The 23685-nt window shown below is 35.5% G+C and overlaps 1 protein-coding gene across 2 annotated transcripts in view; it reads left to right on the forward strand.

Annotated features, from left to right (window-relative positions):
- PPP1CB (protein phosphatase 1 catalytic subunit beta) overlaps positions 1–21129 on the forward strand; it is a 43914-nt gene extending 22785 nt beyond the window's left edge. For both annotated transcript variants that reach the window (XM_058682914.1, XM_058682915.1), the window contains 7 exons: positions 1032–1163; positions 3038–3268; positions 5375–5479; positions 7359–7430; positions 13089–13240; positions 16354–16488; positions 19267–21129. In XM_058682914.1, coding sequence (XP_058538897.1) covers positions 1032–1163; positions 3038–3268; positions 5375–5479; positions 7359–7430; positions 13089–13240; positions 16354–16488; positions 19267–19371 — 932 coding nt within the window. In that variant the 3' untranslated portion in view covers positions 19372–21129. The remainder of the gene's footprint in view (positions 1–1031; positions 1164–3037; positions 3269–5374; positions 5480–7358; positions 7431–13088; positions 13241–16353; positions 16489–19266) is intronic.
- Positions 21130–23685: the final 2556 nt, after the last annotated feature.

Raw genomic sequence — 23685 nt, forward strand, 5'->3', positions numbered from 1 at the left:
GAACAAACTGAGGGTTGATAGGGGAGGGGGCAGGAGAGAGGAGAAAATGGGTGACAGGCATTGAGGAGGGCACTTGTTGGGATGAGCACTGGGTGCTGTATATAAGTGATGAATCACAGGAATCTACCCCCCGAAACCAAGAGTATACTATATATGCTGTATGTTAGCTAACTTGACAATAAATAATATTTTTTAAAAAATAAAAAATAAATGTTTTTTCAGTTAAGATTAAATGGGATCAAGCAGTATATTTAGAGAGAAAGAGCCAATGGAGAAGGTAATGAGAGGAAATGATTTCAAGTTCAGTTCAATAGGGCAAATAAGAACTCCTCATGTACCATTCCTCCCTACTGTGTTCCAGAAGTTACTTATTAGTTGATAGATTTTATTGTTCATTCATAGGAAAAATGCTTTCCTCCATCTAAATAGCTTTTAGAGTTTTTCATATAGTGCCCTTGTGTGACATAATAATGCATTAAAATTTAATAGCTATCTGGAACCTTTTAAATTTTGTTTTGATTAGAAGTTGGAGGGTGGGGATTGTTAAAATTCTTAAGACTGTTCATAATTTTCCAGGGACATGTGTGAAACTAAATCACCTACTGACAGCCACTTTTTGTTTCATTTCCCTTTCTTCATAGCCACTGGTTCTTAATGATGCTATTTTGGCCTTTTCCTAAATGCAAGACTTTACTGAGAGAGTAGGCTATCCTCAAAGGTGCTGTTCCTAAAATCGTTTGGGTCCCTTGGGCTGCAAGGTTGGCCACTGGAAAGCACAAGGGACTGCATTTCTGTGGCAGCAGCCTTGAGGAGCATCATTAGAAACCAGCAACAATAAAGATAGAAAGGCAAAGATCACTAGAATAACCTTACTGTTAGCCATAGAACACTACAGGGTATCTGGTAGTTTGCTGTCTGTGTGACTTTCTGGACCTTCAAAATATGGGCATGACTTTTTTTTTTTTTTTTAAGGATTATTTATTTTATAGATACATTTTTAAAAACTGACCATTTTATTCATTGTCTAACAGTACGAGGATGTCGTCCAGGAAAGATTGTGCAGATGACTGAAGCAGAAGTTCGAGGCTTATGTATTAAGTCTCGGGAGATCTTTCTCAGCCAGCCTATTCTTTTGGAATTGGAAGCACCGCTGAAAATTTGTGGTATGTAATCGGGTAAAGTTGGAAACAGTCTATTTTGAATACCAGTTTTCCTCCCCTAATTAAATTGAAGGTGATCTAGAGAAAACATTTAAAAATTTTTGTATAAGAGAGATGGATAGGTTTGATAACATAAAATATAAAAATCAAAACTTTCATAAAATAGTAAGTTACAGACAATATTTTTAATATACATCAGATAACAAGATTGCTATTCACAGTTTTTAGTTCTTAGAAACAAGACAGACAATACAATAGAAAGACCTTTTTTTTAAGGCAGATTTTAGAAGAAATTCAAAGGGTCAATAAATGTAAGATCCTCAGCCTCACTGGTAATCAGTGAAATGCAATTTAAAAACAAATCCTAAACTCTAGACATGTCGGGAAAAAAAGTCAAAAACTGATAATCCACTGTTGTCAAGGATGTAGAGAAATGGGCATTTTGGTGTACCAGTTACAAACAAACTAAAGTTTCGGTGGCAATATGGCAATATCCATGGTGGCTTCTGGCCAAAAACAAAAATTTACAACCTTAGGTTGAGTGATCACATTGTTTTAGCCAGAAAAATTGTTGTACAAAAAGCGTTTATAGTTCACATAACAGTGGGAAGTGGTATAATTATCATTGGCTTTTGGTTTGATAACTGGTAGTGGCTGTTTGTGTGTATGACATAGCTTTACATGGACTTTGATGATGGACTTAATCATCATCTTTTGCTCAGTCAAGGACTATTTTTATATGTAAAAATTTTCACTGTCCTGCATGTTTCTTAGTGATCCACATTCATACCTTGTAATCTGCAGATGCTTAGTGTGTTCTTTACTTTTTCTCCTCTTTCTTGTGTTTATTAAGTCGTGTGCTTGGTGCTTCTTGGTACAGTATCTAGCAAGTAAAAGATATTAGCTAAGTAAATGTTTGTTGAATAAATTAATTTGCTTAGAATATCACCTTTAAGTAAGAGGTAATATGATATTTTGTGGAGTAGAGCCTGGCTGGCTCAGTTGGTAGAGCATGCAACTCTTAATCTCAGAGTTGTGAGTTCGAGTCCCAAGTTGGGTGTAGAGAGGACTTAAAAATAAAATCTGAAAAAGAAGAATTTTGTGGAAATGATCAGTCTCTTCTATGAATTTAAATGAAGCAAATGTAGTTACTTGTAACATTTTAAAATGATTCCAATTCTCTGCAAGATACTCTTTAAAATGCTTTGATACAGAAATAACTGGAGGGTAATAGAAATTAGTTATACTGAATATTTCTAAATTCTGGCTGTCTCACTCTTGGGTATAACAAAGTAATGTTAAACTACCAGATAATAAGAGCAACTGTAGTAGTTATCTGTTATATAACAGATTACTCCAAAACTTTATGGCTTAAAACAGCATGAATTTATCACCGCACTGTTTCTATGAGTCAGGAATCCAGGCACAGCTTAGCTGGATCCTCTGGTTTTGGGTCTCTCACAAGGTTGTGATCTAGGTGTGATCTGGGACTACATTCATCTCAAGGCTCAATGATGAAAGGATTCGGTTCCTTAAGGGCCGATGGACTGAGAGCTCAGTTCCTAATAAGTGTTTGGCCAGAGGCCTCCTTCAGTTCTTTGCCATGTGTGCTTCTCCATAAGGCAGCTGGCTTCAGCATCAAGAATGAGAGATGGCAAGAGAGTACAAGCAGATTGGAACTCGTGATCTTTTGTAACCTAATTTCAGAAGTGACAGCCCATCCCACTTTTTCTGTCTCCTGTTTGTTAGAAGCGAGTCACCAGCTCCAGCCCACATTCAAGGGGAGAGGATTACATACGGGTGTAAACATTGGGAATCATTTGAAGCTGCTTCCCACAGTAACCAAATGCTCTAAAATTGTCTTTTTCTATTTTCAGGAGATATTCATGGACAGTATACAGATTTACTGCGATTATTTGAATATGGAGGTTTCCCACCAGAAGCCAACTATCTTTTCTTAGGAGATTATGTGGATAGAGGAAAGCAGTCTTTGGAAACCATTTGTTTGCTATTGGCTTATAAAATAAAATATCCAGAGAACTTCTTTCTCTTAAGAGGAAACCATGAGTGTGCTAGCATCAATCGCATTTATGGATTCTATGATGAATGTAAGTAAAAATAAAAATGTATCTGTTATTAATGGGAAAATTCCCTAATATTCCCTAATATAATTTTCCAGTTCAAAAGATTTCTTTTGATTCATTTTTTTTTAATATAATTTATCAGGCATAGGACCAAGAATAATCTTTCATGGAAGAAAAACCTGAAACCAGGAAACATGTTACCAATTAAACTAGTTCTTTGGGATCTCTTAAGATCATGGTATTTCAGATTGACTGCACCTTACTCAGCTGAAAGGGCCTCTTGTAATTAATCAGTTCATTTGGCAAAATATCCACGTGAAACAGAGGTCACTATAGATAACAGCCTCTGTTTTTCTAGTATCTATTAAGATTTTAGCTCTAAGCATTCTTGCGATAAGATGGAAATTTTCATTGGCCCTGTGTCACAAGAAATATTCACAAGTTGTAGGGTGCCTGGGTGGCTCAGTTGGTTAAGCTGCCAACTCAGTGTCTGCTCAGGTCATGATCTCACCTTTCGGGAATTTGAGCCCCACATCCATGCTGTTAGTGCAGAACCCACTTGGGATTCTGTCCCTCCCCGGCACACATGCAGTGCTCTCTTTCTCCCTCTCTCTCTTCCTCAAAATCGATAAACTTTGAGATAAAGAAGGAAAAATATTGAGAAGTTCTATGGAATTTTTCAAAGTTTAAGTTTATTATTGGAATTTTAATTTGTGCCTATAAAACAAGAGAGATGAGGATAGCAACTACTCAGGTATATTTTACTGTACTCTTTTTCTTCGGTAAGAAATCACTGATTTCCTGTTTTGTAGTAATGTTTCCAAGTGTAATTACCAAATTACTACATTTGAATTGGTCTTTTGCTTTTGTTAGAGTATGGGAAAGAACACATGTTTGGTTAATTACAATTTAGAACCAAATACAACGATTTTCAAATTGAATTTATTGTTTTTTGGTGGTGAATTCTCCATTGGAATCTATTTTTGTTTTTTTCCTTCCTTAAATATGGTAGACTCCTATTCAAACTCCTATCTTCTTGGTTTGTATAATTTGACAAGAGGAAGTGTGTATACCAGGCACTACTCTACACACTAGGAATGCAGCAGCGCACAAGACAGATCATCTCTAGTCTCGTGGAGCTGCGTTCTACTAGGAATGATTCTACATCTGATTTTACGTGGCATTTTTACTTCTAAGGTGTAATGTATGGTTTCAACTGTTCAAATCAGACCAGTAGACAGGAAGCAGATTGTAGTACATCTAACTATAACCACTTTTCTAAAGCTATATGAGGAATAGAGGTGTGTTTTTAAAGAATAAAATATGGGCTTGAGTATCCTCAAGGTTTATAGAAATGACATCAGTTGAGCTAATGTACATGAGAGCAGCTTGTAAAAACTGCTTTGAGTTATACTTTTTCACAGAGAGGCAGGTTATGGCATAAAAGCATAGGAAATTAGTGCTGTGTCTTTCATCGCTCCCCAGCGTTAGTTGTTGCAACTTCTTGCCAAATTCAGGAAGATCAAGTAACTCTAAAAAGGTGAACATACACTTGAGATTTCTCTTGTCGTAGCTCTTTATGCTAGACTATAGGAAAATTATAGCCTTCGTGTCTCTATTTATACTTTATGTAGTGCCAAGTTGTAATTCACTCAAAAGTGAATACCATGGAAGCATTTGGAAATTGTCCTTTCTTGGCAGTAAATTTATGCTGTGTTACTCAATGCATTAGAGTTAAAATGGACAATCTCCAGAGGTACCCCTTTCACTTTTGCTTACTTATTTGGCTAGGTATTCAACTAATGTACACATTGAATGGAACAGATAAACTAGTAGTCTGTTAGACTATTTCAAAGTGACTATATTATAGTGATCTTAAGAGACAAAAGGATTTGATATATGTGTTCTGTAAAATACCTAGCACAATCTTTCGAGTTTTTTTAACTTTATGGAAGGTGTTGAATGTTCATTAAATTTATTACCTTTTTAAAAATATACAAGAAGCACTCATTACAGAAAAAACAAAGTGCGGTATAAAGAATAAAGTTGAAATTATAATCCTGTGGCTATGAGATAACAAATGAAAACAGTTTTAGATTTATTTCTTCTATTTGCTTGTTCTTTTTATAGGCAAACGAAGGTTTAATATTAAATTGTGGAAGACCTTCACCGATTGTTTTAACTGTCTGCCTATAGCTGCCATTGTGGATGAGAAGATCTTCTGTTGTCATGGAGGTAGACTAGTAAATTTGCTTTATGGGTTTTTCTCACTGTCATTCCATTGTTTGGAAAAGACCTACAGTAACTAGGATGCACACTGTGGAAAAATATAGCTGTGCTTGTGTAAAAGGTCAAATTATTAAAACTGTTCTGAACATGGCTAAAATCTCTTTTAATAACTAGAAATTTATGAAGCTTTATACAAAATGAATGTTTAGTTGAGTACTTACCTTTAAAGAATTTCACATGTGAGGAGGATAACCAGAGTTTTATTTGAAATAACGTATTCCCTTTGCTTCATTTTTGATAGAAAGATACGACTACTGTCAGTCAAAATGAGAAGATCATGATTACTTTCCTGCCAATATTAAATACCTTTCATTAGAATCCAAATGAAATTGGGTTTATTAGTCCCACATATCAGGAGTTCTAGGCTGTATGTAATATGTCCATTTTCATCCTAAAGATAATTTTTGATAGAATAAGTTATTCTGTATAACTTTTAAAGTAAGCAGGAATAGGTGCCATGAAAATATATAGATTGTATATTATCTGGCTGTCTTAAGAAATTAAAAACCTATTGATAAAATACATGTTTCCAAAAAGTTAAGATAAAATAAAGTATATTTCAAAACAGATACTGACTAATGAAAAGGATTTAATTATGTCAAAGCACTTGTAGAAGCAATAGTTTTTATGCAGTCTGGAAAGGGAGAGAATTGTTGGACACATGTTTATGGAAGCCTGAGTTAGAAGGATGGAGTAGACTTTGAAGAGGTGTAAAGAATTTGAGATGGTCTTTTTTATTTGTCTAGTTAAAGGAATGTGTGAGCACTAGCCTAACTAGAATGTCAAGCACATAGGGAATAATGAGTATCAGATTATAGAGATTTGAATACTGAGCAAAGTAGTTTGTTGAATGGTTTAATAACCATATTGGGTTTTTGTACATGGAAATAATATAGTAAAAATACTGTAAGAAAATTAGTGTTTTATATAGTTATATAAATATTATTTATAATTATTATTTATTAATATGCAGGAAGAATTAAAGTGAAAAATGCTGAAAAGATAGATGTACTTGTCTAGGCCTGAGGTAAAAAGCGATTTATTCTTGGAGCACCTGGGTGGCTCAGTCAGTTAAGCATCCCGATTCTTGATTTCGGCTCAGGTAATGATCTCATGGTCTGTGAGTTTGAGCCCTGCATCAGGCTCCATGACGACAGTGTGAAGCTTGCTTGGAATTCTCTCTCTCTGTCCCTCCCCAACATGTGGGAACACATGGGCTCCCTCTCTCTCTCTCAAAATAAATAAACATTAAAAACATGATTTATTCTCTGATAGAACATGTTACTATATTAATTGAAGTATTTTATAGTAGATCCTAAACATTTAGGAAATTGTAGCTCTTGCACATTAGTATACTTAAAAGTAGAAATTAAGAAGTTATGTGTTGGTACTTGGATTATCCATAAAAGAGAAATAATAGTTTATGTACTAAAGATTGTGAAGTGTTTTCATGTGCTTTTTCTTATCCTTGTGATCAACAATTACACTTTACGAAGATAATGAGCATGTTGCAGAGAGATGTAGGAAGGTCTTACAGGACAGTGAGGCACTTAAACTTGGAAGTAAACATCTTTAAGATTAGGTGGTGAGAAGTGACAAAAGTGGTCGGAAGGATTGGAATTGGGTATATTCCTGGAGAAAGGCAGAGAATGGTTGGAAAGAAAGAAGAATGGTAAGATTTCTAACTCTGTATATTGAAGATAACATTAAAAGGAACACATTACATATTTTTAATTTCAGATAGTGAATCTACTTTGATTAAATGTTGCTTTATTTAAGTGAAAATTGTTTAGATGTCATTACTCTGACCATCTTTTATTTATAGGACTGTCACCAGACCTGCAGTCTATGGAGCAGATTCGGAGAATTATGAGACCCACTGATGTCCCTGATACAGGTTGAGTATATAGAGAAGTTTAATTAGTTGTTTTATGTAAAATATTGACATATTTGAACTTAACTATATATTTAGTTGAAGATTGGTTTATGTAATAAATAATAGAGCTTTTTCAATAGTAAGCTAACTACAGATTACTTGCAGTAATATATTTTATTTCCCACTACTTACTTCCCAAGGTGCAATACTTTTAAGTTTCATATTTAACTGTAGTATGGTTCTTTCAAACTTAGTTATCACAGAAGATCTTGTTAACTGATTCCCTTTATCTTCCTGTCATTCTAAATTCCTTCATTCATATCAACATTGATTATGTCCTTCAAGGACTTGTTAAAAAGTAGTCAAACAGAGGTGTCTAGCTGGCTCAGTTGTTAGGGCATGCGACTCTTGATGTTAGAGTCATGAGTTCAAGTCCAATGTTAGGAGTGGAGCCTAGTTAAAAAAAAATAAATAAATTGGCCGCGGGGGGCATGCCTGAATAGCTCACTCGTTGAGTGTCTGACTTCTGCTGAGGTCATGATCTCACGGTTCGTGAGTTCAAGCTCCACATCACGTACCCTGCTGTCAGCGCAGAGCCCATTTCAGATCTCTGTCTCCCTCTCTCTCTGCTCCTCCCCCAGTCTTGTTCCCTCTCTCAAGAATGAATAAACATTTACTTTTGTTAAAAAAATAAAGTTTTTTTAAGGATTTTTAAAAAATTAATCAAAAGTTTTAAAAAATTTTTTAATGTTTATTTATTTTTCGAAAGAAACAACACAAGCTGGGGAGGGGCAGAGAGAGAGGGAGACACAGAATCCAATGTAGGCTCCAGGTTCAGAGCTGTCAGCACAGAGCTTGATGTGGAGCTCGAAGTCACAAACTGTGAGATCATGATCTGAGCCAAAGTCAGAAGCTTAAACTGACTGAGCCACCCAGGTGCCCCAAAAGTTTTTTAATTTTTTTTTTTTTTTTAAACGTTTATTTATTTTTGAGACAGAGTGTGAACAGGGGAGGGGCAGAGAGAGAGGGAGACACAGAATCTGAAACAGGCTCCAGGCTCTGAGCTGTCAGCACAGAGTCTGACACGGGGCTGGAACTCACAGACCGTGAGATCATGACCTGAGCCGAAGTCGGACGCTTAACCGACTGAGCCACCCAAGCGCCCCAAAAGTTTTTTAAGTAAAATAGTTTTTCTTGGGGTGCCTAGCTGGCTCAGTCCATGGAGTGTGTGACGCTTGATCTTGGGTTGTGAGTTTGAACCCCACTTTGGGCGTAGGGATTGCTTAAATAAAATCTTTAAAAAATAATAATTTTTCTTAGCTGAGGATACAGTTGCCTTTTAAAAATTACCATTTAGTTTTCTGGTATTTTTTTGCATCTTCTATATTTCACATTTGTAGAGCTCAGAAAGCTGTAGAGATACATGGTGAGTTTGTGAAAAATTTGTGAAAGAATAATGAAAGTTAACTGTTCAGATGTTCAGAATAACTCTTAGGTAAGTGAAGCAAGTCAAAACAAAAGCAAATTAAGTTCCACTTGAGGATACATTGCTCTGTTGATTAACAAATGAGCCTCATGTAATTTTATAAATAAATTCTGGACACAGTGGCCTAACTTTTCTGTTGGCTTTTAGTGGTAATTATTCATAGTTGAGTGCCAGTGTATGTACTAAGATGTGTACTAATCATGGCATTTATATTCTTAAAATGCTATGATGGGGCACCTGGGTGCCTCACTCGGTTAAGTGTCCGACTTCAGCTCGGGTCATGATCTTGCAGTTTGTGACTTTGAGCTCCATGTCGGGCTCTGTGCTGACAGCTCAGAGCCTGGAACCTGCCTCAGATTCTGTGTCTCCCCCTGTCTCTGCCACTCTCCCCACTCACACCCTGTCTCTCTCCCTCCCTCTCTCTCAAAAATAAATAAACATTAAAAAAATTTTTTTAGCAAAAAAATAAAATGCTGTGATAACCTGTGAATTGAATGCAGTAAAATTCTCCTTTTCTGTTCACCGTTTGCTTAAAACATCAATACCTTTGTTGGTGGCATTTTCTGACACAGTGTTTATGGTTTTTCCACATCACAACCCATTCTCCAACACTTAGGTGTCTAACATTTAATTACACTAATTCCTGAAGTTAGCCATGACTCCACAGGTTAAGGGCTTCATTTCACAAGACTGCCCCCACACTACTGCCCAGCCACAATTCTGGGATTCCCACAACCACTTCCTCAGATGCTTTACTTGTATTTATCAGTTTATCATAAAGGGATACAACTCAGGAACTAGGAGATATCGGTTGGGGAACAACTTCCACACCCTTTGTCATCAGTGTGTTCAACAACTGTAAGCTTCCCAAGTCCAGTTGTTCAAGAGTTTTTATAGAGCTCAGTTTCCAGCCCACCTCTCCAGAGAGAGGGGACAGCTGAAAGTTCCAGTCGTCTAATCATATGTTTAGTCTTGCTGTTGACTTGCCTCATTGTGAAGTGCTTTAGGGGATCTGGATCACTTCATTAGCATACACTCAGGTGTGATGGAAAGGGGCTCCTTATGAATAATAAAAGATACTCCTGTCTGGTCGTCTGGGTGGCTCTGTTGGTTAAGCATCCGACTTTGGCTCAGGTCACGATCTCATGGCTTGTGAGTTCAAGTCCTGCTTCAGGCTGTGCGCTGACAACTCAGAGCCTGCTTCACATTCTGTCTCCCTCTCTCTGCCTCTTCTCCACGCATGCATGCCTGTGGTCTCTCTCTCAAAAACAACTAAACATTAAAAAATAAAAAGATACCTCTGTCACTCAGGAAATTCCAAAGGTTTTAGGAGCTGTATGCCAGGAATAGGAACAAAAACTAAATGTATTTTTATGATATCACACTGTCTTACCATTAAAAGCATTAACATAAGCAAAACTGTCCTTTCTCTCGGTTTCTACCAGACTTTTTTTTTTTTAATGAATTTATGTTACTGGATTCGTTGTCTCATCATTTGTGTAATCAGACCCACCCTTTGTATGTTGTATTCATCAGTTCTCAACAACTTGAATAGGATTGCCTAGAGTGCCACAGGGGTCTAGAAAATCTTGATATATTAAGTATGTCATGTAAATAAAAAAAGATGTTTTAGCTTACTGATGAGAGGATTGTTTATTGGTAATTTTTTTCTTCTCAAATTTTTATTTAAATTCCAGTTACAGTACAGTATTGGTTTCAGAATTAGAATTCAGTGATTCATCACTTACATACAGCATCCAGTGCTCATCACAGCAAGTGCCCTCCTTAATACCCATCACCCATCTAGCCCATCACCTATCCACTTGTCTCTGAATTCCACATATGAGTGGAATCATATGGTATTTGTCTTTCTCTGACTTACTTCACTTAGCATGTATACTCTAACTCAATCCATGTCATTGCAAATGGCAGGGTTCTGGGTTTTTCTGTGGTTGAGTAATATTCGTGTGTGTGTGTGTGTGTGTATGTGTATACACACCACATCTTTATCCATTCATCAATTGATGGATATTTGGGCTCTTTCCATACTTTGGCTGTTATTGATAATGCTGCTTTAAACACTGGGATGCATGTATCCTTTCGAATCTGTATTTTTGTGTCCTTTGGGTAAATCGTAGTGCAACTGCTGGACCTTAGGGTAGTTCTATTTCTGACTTTCTGAGGAACCTTCATACTGTTTTCCAGAGTGGCTCCACCAGTTTGCATTCCCACCAGCAGTGCAAAAGAGATCCTCTTTCTCCACATCTTCGCCAACACCTGTTGTTTCCAGTATTGTTAATGTTAGCCATTCTGACAGGTGTGAGGTGGTATCTCATTGTGGTTTTAATTTGTATTTCCCTGATGGTAAGTGATGTTGAACATCTTTTCATGTGTCAGCCATCTGTATGTCTTTGGAAAAATGTCGATTCATGTCTTCTGCCCATTTCTTAACTGGATTGTTGTTTTGGTGTTTGATAAGTTCTTTATAGGTTTTGGATACTGGCCCTTTATCTGATATGTCATTTTCATGTATCTTCTCCCATTCTGAAGGTTGCCTTTTAGTTTCGTTGATTGTTTATTTGCTGTGCTTTTTATGTTGATGAAGTCCAGTGGTTCATTTTTGCTTTTGTTTCCTTTGCCTCTGGTGACGTGTTTAGTAAGAAGTTGCTGCAGCTGAGGTCAGAGAGGTTGCTTGCCTGTGTTCTCTAGGATTTTGGTGGTTTCCTGTCTCACATTTAGGTCTTTCATCCATTTTGAATTTATTTTTGTGTATGGTAAAAGAAAGTGGTCCAGTTTCATTCTTCTGCATACTGTTTTCCAGTTTTCCGAACACTGTTGAAGAGACTGTCTTTTTCCATATTGGTAATTTTGTAAAGGGGAGTTGTTTATTCATCAAGTAGGGTTGGACTAGATGGTTACTAAGTACATTTCCTACTCTTAAGATCCAAAGAGTCTATAAAAAGGTAGGCATTTTTAGGTTTTTATCCTGCTCTACTTGTTCATTGTACTTGAATCTTAACCATTTCCTACTTCTAGATAATTCTTACCCCTTTCAGGAGATCTCTACTGTTCTAATCTCTTGCTTTTGTTTTGACTATTCCTTCTCAGTACTTTTTGCTCATTCCCCTTTCTCCTTTCTCTGCCTGTGTATTAAATGTTTGCTTCCTCAGAGTTCATTTACTGGTCTTCTCACTTGACATTCCCAAGGTGGTTTGAGTCCCTCCTAAGATTTATACTACTATGAGTGTGATGAAGATACTCAAATATTTTTAGCTCTGACTTCTTATGCCTGACACTGAAGCCAAGGATCCGTTCTCATTTTGTTCATCCATATTTCATTTAAATCCTCCAGGCTTTTATAGAAAATGTTTTCTTCCCTCAAATTGATCATTAGATCAGATACAATTCCAGTGAAATCTCAGTTGGGTTCATAGAATTATACTAACTGATTCAGAAATATATATGTGAAAGTAACCAAGTTAATCCTGGAGAAAAGCATTAAGTGGGGATACTACCCCTACCAAATATAAAGATTTTTTTTTTTTTAATTTTTTTTTTCAACATTTTTAATTTATTTTTGGGACAGAGAGAGACAGAGCATGAACGGGGGAGGGGCAGAGAGAGAGGGAGACACAGAATCGGAAACAGGCTCCAGGCTCCGAGCCATCAGCCCAGAGCCTGACGCGGGGCTCGAACTCACGGACCGCGAGATCGTGACCTGGCTGAAGTCGGACGCTTAACCGACTGCGCCACCCAGGCGCCCCAAATATAAAGATTTTTTTAAAAGCTTTAGTGTGTTACTGGCTTAGGGATAAATAAAATGGATTAATTTAATAGATTGGCCCCCAGAAATAGTGTAAGTAGCCTCTCTATTCAGGAAATGCTGCTGGGTCAATTGCTTGTTCATATGGAGTAACTATGTATAGAAGGAACAGCCTTTTCCATATATTGTGTGCTTAGAGTGTGCCATGCACATATTTCTTGTATGTGGGAAGAGTTGGGAAGTGCTGCTTTCAACCAGGCAAAATTATATGGGTGGGCTAGCAAAGAGTGGCTAAATTCAATAGTCTGGGGTACTAGGAAGCAAGTGATTGTTACTCTTTATTAGAGGGTAAGAGGGCATGAGAAGAAATGTGATACAGATATACTTTATAAACTTTATTTTTTTCATTGTTTGTTTTTATTCTTTAAAGGTTTGCTCTGTGATTTGCTGTGGTCTGACCCAGATAAGGATGTGCAAGGCTGGGGAGAAAATGATCGTGGTGTTTCCTTCACTTTTGGAGCTGATGTAGTCAGTAAATTTCTGAATCGTCATGATTTAGATTTGATTTGTCGAGCTCATCAGGTATGAAATCTAAAACTTTTGAACATTTTAATATTTATTTACACAGATCTGCTTTTTTTGTTTTTGAGGAAAAGAAGATCTAAAACTAATTATATAAGGAAAGTAGTAGGAGAGATGAAGCCTATATACCTTGATCTCACAATTAACAATCTAATGATTTGTTAACCCTTTCTCACCCTCTAGGAGGGTGTTTCAAACTAATTTATATTTTGCAGTATACTACAATGCTGGCAGAATTTTTGGCACTTGTCTGAAGCTTTCTAGAAATACTTGATCCCATTTTAATATGTTTATATGTATTTTAGATAACAATCAAATGACCATAGTATTAAAGGATACTTTTGAGACACTTGGAAAAATTCAGTTATAGACTGGGTGTTAGATATCAAGGAGTCATTGTTCATTGTTTAAATCTTAGGATAATAACAGTACTATGTAAGAAGGATGTCCATTTTTTAGAAATACATACCCAAGTATATAGAAGCAAGATGACATGTCTAGGATTGGCTTGAAAATACATCAGCATTGGGGCGCCTGGCTGGCTCGGTCAAAGGAGCGTGCACCTCTATCTTGGTTGTGAGTTCAAGGCCCACGTTGGGTGTAGAGATTACTAAAAAAAAAGCAAAATACATCAGAAAAAAGGGAGAGTAAATGAAACAAATGTAGCAGAATCCTGGTAATTACTGAATCAGGATAGTGAGAATGAGAGTTTATTGAACTCTATCTCCTTTTGTGTGTCTTTGAGCTTTCATTATAAAAATACATACTTATTTTTAAAATAAAGTTTATTTAGATTTACTTTTTTTTTTTTTTTTTAATGTCCACCACCACTACTATATTCTGTACTCTTCAAGGAGGGGATTGTGATTTGTTGACTTTTAAATATCCATTGCTTTGTTGTTGTTGTTGTTTTAATGTTTATTTTGAGAGTGAGTGCACACGCATGCAGGGGAGGCACAGGTGGGGTGGGGGTGGGGGGGGAGAGAGAGAGAGAGAGAGAGAGAGAGAGAGATATCCCAAGCACAGAGCCTGACACAGGGCTCAAACTCACGAACCATGAGATCATGACCTGAGCCAAAGTCTAGAGTGAGACCCTTAATTGACTAAGCCACCCAAGAGCCCCAAATATCCATTGCCTTGTAAACTTACATACTGCAGCATGCACTTAGTGTTTGAATAAATGAATTAATTAGCAAAAGCTTATTTTAATGATTTGATATGTCAAGTCCTCATGCTCTTTAAAATATAACTGGTAAATACATTCAGTGAAAGACATTTTTATAAATCTTTTCTGTTTACTTTTGAAAGTACTAAAAGTATTTGAAATTTCTAAGTGTAATACTTTTAAAGATTCCTTGTTTTTTCTTTGTCTGTTAAAAGAAAGTTTGTTAAGTAGATGCTGTGCCACAGTACTTCCCTTTTTGGGAGAGCTTTGCTCCCTATGACACTTGACTACTTTTCTATGTGATCCTATGGATAAACAAAGATGATTGGTTTCTCATTTTCTGCATATGTTGTATATCACAGGTCTTCTTCCTACCAGAATTTCCTAACTCAGTTGAAATGAAGTCAAGTCCCCAAATCCTTTGCTTTTGCAAAGGTTTGGTAAATACTGTGTTTATGATTTAGCTAATTAATAGAAGTTTTCTACTAGATAACAGTGCAGAGTTGGTAAGTTTACTAATAAGATACCCACTAATAATCAAGATACCCACTAATAATCAATTTTTTTAGCAATATATTTCCCTTCATAGATCTTTTCAAAAATAGATGATGGGGGCACCTGGGTGGCTCAGTCGGTTAAGCACCCATCTTCAGCTCAGGTCATGATCGATCTCTCTCTCTCTCTCTCTCTCTCTCTCTCTCTCTTTCTCTCAATAAATGAATAAAACTTTTAAATGATTTTTTAAAGAAGTCAGATTATTGAACTACCTTGGTTTGGACAGTCTTTTTGCAGACACTTCCAGAATCCTGTTCTGCTTATTTTCAAACCTATCTCTAAAATTAAGAGACTTCTGGGGCGCCTGGGTGGCGCAGTCGGTTAAGCGTCCGACTTCAGCCAGGTCACGATCTCGCGGTCCGTGAGTTCGAGCCCCGCGTCGGGCTCTGGGCTGATGGCTCGGAGCCTGGAGCCTGTTTCCGATTCTGTGTCTCCCTCTCTCTCTGCCCCTCCCCCGTTCATGCTCTGTCTCTGTCTGTCCCAAAAATAAATAAAAAACATTAAAAAAAAATTTAAAAAAAAAAATAAAAAAATAAAAATAAAAAAAATAAAATAAAATAAAATTAAGAGACTTCTGATGAGAAACAGCACAAACTACACATATGTCCTTTTACAATAAACCTGTTTAGTAAATGTATGAATGAACAAGTGAATAAGACTAGGAATTAAAAGGATACACTGAGTTCCAAACACTGTGGCCGAGCTGGAATAGATAAGGTGACCAAGATCTTAACAGAAAAGGTTAATATCTAAATTCTACCATGAGGTAATTACAATAGGAACATGTACCTGATACTATAGTAGGAATTCTTTTAAAATGTAAATTGTTTTGGAGGTACTTCTTATGAGCAAGTATTGTAGGATAATTTTGTTTAATCAAAGGATGCCTAAAAGACTTCAAAAATTATTCTTGCCTACTGTAAATAAATATAAAATATTTATGTGTTATTGACTTCTCAGAATTGTAGAGCTGAGAAATATAAATTGTTTAAATCGTTCAAATTGACAACAGATTCTAGAAATCATGTTAAATCATTAAAGAATTAAGGATTCTGTAGTTGTGATACAATGTCATCAACAAAGAAGTACTAAGTATGTAAGGTTCCTGTAGACACTATACCTATCAGCATATGGAGAGCCTTAGAAATGGTATGATTTTTAAACATTTTATTTATCATAAGTGTACGATTTCACTTAAGCTAAATCCTTGCCATTATAGAAAAGGCATACTAAATATTTTAATATTCTAAGACAAGTTGAGAAATAAAAATCAAGCTTCCAAAACAAAACAGTGTTTAATTTTAGGTCTTTGTCACATTAATCTCAGTAATATAGACAGTTGAGAATCAGCTATAAATAAATGTGTTTTTTCTTTTGACCTTTCCTTTCACAGGTGGTGGAAGATGGATATGAATTTTTTGCTAAACGACAATTGGTAACCCTATTTTCAGCCCCAAATTACTGTGGCGAGTTTGATAATGCTGGTGGAATGATGAGTGTGGATGAAACTTTGATGTGTTCATTTCAGGTATAGTATAAATACATATAAATCAGTTTTATTCAGAAGTGATTATCACTCATAGACTTGTTAGAGATTTCTGTTTTCATTCGCAAATGCTCCGGACTTTTTGGTGTATATCAGGTATTAGAGTTTTAGAGAGCCTAACTTATGTCAGTCATTCTTGATGCAATGTTTAAGTTGTTAAATTCCTGTATGACTTCTTGAATAGGGGCTTAACCTACTAAAAGAATGTGAATTCAATTAATAACTTAGGTTTTCTTTCCTTTTGCTAGAAATAGACCAACTCTGGCTTCATAGTGTGCTACTTATAAATCATTCTTGTTCACAGACTAAAACAACTTCAGTGCTTTATTTTTGCAAAGGGTATTTTATGTGCCTCTCCTGCATATACTATATGTCTCTTTCTTTAAATGTGGACAGGCTTTTCTATCCCTCTTTCCCTTTATTTTATTACTATTTCTGTCAGCTAGTACACCTGAATATAAACACGTGACTTCTCATTTAAAATTTAAGGATAGGAACTAGACCTTATCTTTCAGCATTTGCCATAGTGGAATTGGATTTCTTCTTCAGTGAGACACTGTGATGCTCTGAATAGTTCTAAGAAATGCTTCTTAAATCATTTCTACACACTTGTATGTAAATACTGAAATTTCTATCTATAATGTAGGTTAAAGCTCTGTTTACATCCACCAGAATAAATACAATTAAAAAATCAGATAATAACAAGAATTAATGAGGATGCAGAAAAGTTGGAAACTTCATATAGTGATGGTGGGAATGGAAAATGATGCAGCTGCTTTTGGAAACAGTGTGGCATCTCCCTAAAAAGTGAAACATAGAGTTTCTTTGTGGCCCAGCAATTCCACTCATAGGTATACCGAAAAGAACTGAAGGCAGGTACTCAAATACAGGTATATGCATATTCATAGGAGCATTCTTTATAATTGCCAAAAAATGGAAACAACCCAGATGTCCATCAAGTAAAGAACGAAAACAAAATGTGGACTATCCATAAAATGGCATATTGTTTGACAATTAAAAGTAATGAAGTACTGATACATGCTACAGCATAAATGAACCTCAAAAACATGATTTCAGTGAAAGGAGCCAGTCACAGAAGACCACATATTGTATGATTTCATTTATGTGAAATAGCCAGAAAAGACAGATCAATAGAGAAGAATTAGTTTTTCCTCAGAATTGAAGGAAGTTAGAGTAGTGGAGAATGATTGCTTATGGGAGCAAGATTTCTTTTTGGACTGACAAAAACTCTAAAATTAGATTACAGCAATGGTTGTACAACTGTAAATACTTTTAAATCATCGACATGTACATTTTAACTGATATGATACATAAAATATGTAAATAATTCTTTTAAGATCTACACATAAAAATTAAAGCGTTTGTGACTATCCTCTAAATAGTGGCAGAATTATTATTATTATTTTATTGTTTCAAGTTTTTATTTAAATTCTAGTTAGTTAACATATAATGTATTCTTAGTTTCAGGAGTAGAATTTAGTGACCCATCACTTACATATAACACCCAGTGCTTGTACAAGTGTCCTCCTTAATACCCATCACCCATTTGTTTTTTTGTTCCTAATATTTTATAATGTAATAAAATATTAGCATTTAATACTAATAACCAAATGTCAATAGCTTTAAAATATGAAAACCACAAGCAGTTAGAAGATATAATGGAAAATACAATTCTGTTTACAACTGATACTAGATGAGCAAATATACTATGGAATAAACATTGTGACTGATCCATCACCCGTTTAACTCATCCCCCTGCCCACCTCCTCTCCGGCAACCCTCAGTTTGTTCTCTATAGTTAAGAGTCTGTTTTATGGTTTGCCTCCCTTTTTTTTTTTCTTTCCCCTGTGTTCATCTGTTTTGTTTCTTAAATTCCACACAAGTGAAATCACGTGGTATTTGTCTTTGACGTATTTCGCTTAGCATAATACACTATAGCTCCATCCACATCATTGCAAGTGGCAGGATTTCATTCTTTGGATTGGCTGAGTCATATTCCATTGTATGTTCCATTCATCAGTCAGTGGACATTTGGGCTCTTTGCATAAATTGGCTATTGTTGATAACACTGCTATAAACATTAGGGTGCACGTGTACTCCATTTGTTCCTTTGAGTAAATACCTAGTAGTGCAATTGCTGGATCATAGGGTAGTTCTATTTTTACCTTTGTGAGGAACCTTCGTACTGTTTTCCAGAGTGACTGCACCAGTTTGCATTCCCATCCACAGTGTAAGAGGGATCCCCTTTCTCCACATCTTCGCCAACACCTGTTGTTTCCTGTGTTGTTAAATTTAGCCATTCTGACAGGTGTGAGGTGGTATCTCATCATAGTTTTGATTTGTATTTCCCCAATGAGTGACATTGAGTATATTTTCTTGTGTCTGTTAGTCAACCTTGGTCTTTTGACTCATAAACTAAATGTTCTTTCCTCACCACAGAGATATATTAATTTAAAAAAATTTTTTTACTTAAATCTAAGGATTGGGTAGTTGATAGGATTTGTGTGTTTAAGGTTTTGAATTACCAGTGGCTTGACAGATGATAAGAATATTCAAATATTTAGTTATCTGCACACTTTAAATGTGAGAGCTGTCCATGGAACTTTCCTGTTTTCCATACTTTTATTGAACCTTTAAAATTTATGTCATTTTTTGAAAAGCCCACTATTATAACAATAATTTTTTTTAAACCTATTGCACTTGAAAGAGTAACACTGTTAATAAATTATTTATTTTAAGATATTGAAACCATCTGAAAAGAAAGCTAAGTACCAGTATGGTGGACTCAATTCAGGACGTCCTGTCACTCCACCTCGAACAGCTAATCCACCGAAGAAAAGGTGAAGAAAGGAACTCTATAAAGAAACCATCAGATTTGTTAAGGACATACTTCATAATATATAAGTGTGCACTGTAAAACCATCCAGCCATTTGACACCCTTTATGATGTCACACCTTTAACTTAAGGAGACGGGTAAAGGATCTTAAATTTTTTTCTAATAGAAAGATGTGCTACACTGTATTGTAATAAGTATACTCTGTTATAATATTCAGCAAAGTTAAATTCAAATTCAAAATTACCCATTAAAGTTACATCTTCACGTATCACAGTTTTTAAAGTGGAAAAGCATCCCAGTTAAACTAGATGTGATAGTTAAACCAGATGAAAGCATGATGATCCATCTGTGTAATGTGGTTTTAGTGTTGCTTGGTCGTTTAATTATTTTGGGCTTGTTTTGTTTGTTTTGTTTTGTTTTCGCTAGACTAATGGCAAATATTAATTTTTTTTCCCTGAACATTTTTACAAGTGAAATGTGGGAAGAGCTTTAAAGACATTCACCAACTATTATTTTCCCTTGCTTATTTACTTATGTACCTGTTTAATCTTACTAAGAAAACTTATGCCTCATTACAGTAAAAAGGAATTTTAAAGATTGATATTTTTCAAAAAAAAATAGACCAACTATCCAATCCAGTGATTGAATCAAACAGTTTGACTGGGCAAACTTCACAGCTGATAGTGAATATTTTGCTTTATACAGAAATTGCCACTGATTTGGATTTGTGCACTCTAATTTTTAACTTATTGATGCTCTATTGTGCAGTAGCATTTCATTTAACTTTAAGATAAGGCTCATATAGTATTACCCAACTAGTTGGTAATGTGATTATGTGGTACCTTGGTTTTAGGTTTTAATTCGCACGAAACACCTTTTGGCATGCTTAACTTTCTGGTAACACCCTCACCTGCATTGGTTTTTTTTTTTTTTTTTTTTTTTTTGGGGTTTTTTGTTGTTGCTGTTGTTGTTGTTGTTGTTGTTGTTGTTGCTATTTGTTTTTAGATCCACAGAACATGAGAATCCTTTTTTGACAAGCCTTGGAAAGCTGACACTATCTCTTTTTTCCTCCCTCTGTACGAAGGATGTATTTAAATGAATGCTGGTCAGTGGGACATTTTGTCAACGATGGTTATTGGGTGCTTAACTGTCTAATATTGCCATGTGAATGTTGTATACGATTGTAAGGCTTATGTCACTAAAGATTTTTATTCTGATTTTTCATGATCAAAGTTCATCCAATATTGTATAGACATGCTTTGTAGTGAGCTATAGTAGCAATAATTTCTGTACATGATCAAGGGTTTATTGCAGCATTTCTTTTCCTGTTCTCTTTTTTTAAAGGGTTAGTATTAACAAGGAGTAGAAAAGTCAACATAAGGATTTTAGAAGGAGAACTTACAGGACACAGATTTGAGATACTTTGGATGCGACCCTTTTGGATGTGATTCTAAAAGCTTTTATTGAGTATTGTCAAATTTGTAAGCTTCATAGGGATGGACATCATATTTATAATGCCCTTCTTCTATATGTGCTACCATTGATGTGAAATTCTTGACCTTAATATTGTCTTTGAAAATGTTAAATTGAGAATTCTGTTAACTCTTACATTTTATGAATTGGCGTATTGTATTTCTGCAAGATATTTGATTTTCAGCACAGTGCAAAGTTCTTTCAAATGCATATGTCTTTTTTTCTAATTCCATTTTGTTTTAAAGCACATTTTAAATGTAGTTTTCTCATTTAGTAAAAGTTGTCTAATTGATATGAAGCCTGACTGGTCATTTTATTCCTTTTTTTTTTTTTTTTTTCTTTTTTTCCTTTACAATGAGACATTTAAACACACATTCTATTCAAACAGATTTCAATATCTTTCGCATATACTGAGTTGATTTCTTTTCTGAAAGTGTTCTTGTATTGCATGTGTTCTATTAGGTTAGATCACATAGGCTTTTATGTAATGTGATTTAAATATCCTAATTGAAATGTAAGGTGAGCAGTTTCTAATAGAATTTTAAAGTAATCATAGTGAAGGAAGTCTAGAAAAATAAACCTTTGGCAGGAAACAAGGCAGTCTTTTATTAATCTCTGTATTAGTCAAAACACATAAATTTGAATTTGACTTACTATGTTTTTAAAATAATAATTCATCCTGGTCAGTATTGAATATGAAAAAAGAGTAAATTAAGGAAAGTAATATTGGTCACTGAATGAAAGGATGGAAATTTATCATGTTTTAAAAATTACTCGAGCAGTAGGATGCCTGGCTGGCTCAGTCAGAGGAGCATATGACTCTTGATCTCAGGGTCATGCATTCAAGCCCCACATTGAGTATAGAGATTACTCAAAAAAATAAGTTCAGATTATTTGAGGAGTCTTAAAACCACATTACAAGTTTCTGTCATATAATGTGTTACAAAGATTACTTACTTGGTAACAGTACCACTTCAAATAAAACTTCATTTCTTAGGAGAAAAATACCCGGATTCTAGTGTCACTGATTTATAGCATCCTTCCTCTCTGATTTTTAATGATTTCCATATTCAAATTTATCTTTAATCCAAATGTCATGACCTTTAAAATCAAACATGCTAATGTGATGGATCACATGGATTAGGTTAAATTTTTGCTAGTTCTTGAATGGAAAGAATCATTTGCAATGTACTACCCCTTGTGTTTGAAGTTTTAACAAATTCGTTGTTTTAATTTTGTTTGTGGACAAATTTTAATCATGATCATCCAGACTGGTTTGTACAAAGTGTTGAGTCAAAATGCTAGCAAGAAGAATTTTAAAGCTTAAAAGGTGGTTGGTAATTGGAAGTGTTAACAGTGTTCAGAGGATATATATGTCATTCAAAAAGAAAACTCATATGAGGGAAAGCCAGGAACATCTTGAGATGTGTCCCTAAGGAATATAAAAAGTGTATTATATTGAGCCAAGGAACTGAAGTAACATCTTCGTTTATAAGTGCAGTTCTATTCCTTTGTCTCCTTGGCAACCATAACTCTTGAACCAAAAGAACCAATTATTTTCTGTCACATCTTTACACTGAAAATGTGTTCAGAGAAGGAAATGGTCAAGTTTACTCTGCTCCTGGTGCATTAACATCATTAACCTCATTTCCTTATGAATCCAGCCCTGAATCAGAGCTGTGCCTGAGAAGACCCTACCTACCTGACTAGACCAGTGGCATCCACTTAGAAATACTGTATTTCTTTGCTGGTAGTTTTCAGTGTTTCATAATTTCCTTAAACAGCTAAAAAGCAGTTAAAAATATTTTAAAGTGACAGCATACCTTGCAAAATGAACAGTAGTTAAATAAGACATAAACTGATTCCATGCAAGTATACATGTAGAGTTTTATCTATAGTCTCTTTAAAATTTACTTCAACAAAAGTGAAGTTTAGATATAGTGTAACAGTTTTGATCTGTTGAGATTGGATTTTACCTGTCTATTTGAATTCCAGAATTTTTTTTTTTAATGTTTATTTTTGAGAGGGGGAGAGAGACAGAGCGTTGAGTCGGGGAGGGACAGAGCCAGAGAGACACAGAATCGGAAGCAGGCTCCAGGCTCTGAGCTGTCAGCACAGAGCCCAATGTGGGGCTTGAACCCACGAACCGTGAGATCATGACTTGAGCTGAAACCAGATGCTCAACCGACTGAGCCACCCAGGGGCCCCGAATTCCAGAATTTCTAAATAAATTCCCTAATTAGGAAATTATAAAAGTCAAAACTTACTCAGCCACCACCTCCTATATTGGTTGACTTATAAACTTCTTTAATTTCTCACTGTAATTTACTTTCCTGTTAAGGTTGCAAGTTTTATTAAACCTTATTTTTATAAAAGTGGCCATAAATCTTTGCTTTTCTCCTCTTAGGGACTTTGCCAGCTAATGCGGTTATAAAATCTTGTTACCCATGTTTTGAATGCCAGTAGGGTGGAAGATAACAAGTGGAATGGGGGAGGAGAATAAGCTAACTGCCTGAGGCTTACAGATTCAGCATTTCTTTGATAGGACATGCAAAAAGTTGGGAGCCTTGGTCTATTTCTGGAGACAGGCCTGGGATCACCAAGTAAGAGGGTGTGCTCAGTTTGCAGCTGCCTAATTTGAGCAATGCAGCAGATTTATAGGCCAAAATTCTTCCTCAGAAAGCAGTGACACCACAACTCAACATGTGAAACTATCATATTCATATATAAACACTGATTATTGACAGAGTCACAAAGACAAAATACAGTACAACAGGAAAGGAGTAGTCCAGAGGAATCCTGTATGTGTTTACTTTCAACTAACTTCAAAGTAAGTCTTAAGCCTTCC

The sequence above is a fragment of the Neofelis nebulosa genome, chromosome 9, assembly GCF_028018385.1.
Source record: "Neofelis nebulosa isolate mNeoNeb1 chromosome 9, mNeoNeb1.pri, whole genome shotgun sequence".
In the NCBI taxonomy this organism is placed as follows: domain Eukaryota; kingdom Metazoa; phylum Chordata; class Mammalia; order Carnivora; family Felidae; genus Neofelis; species Neofelis nebulosa.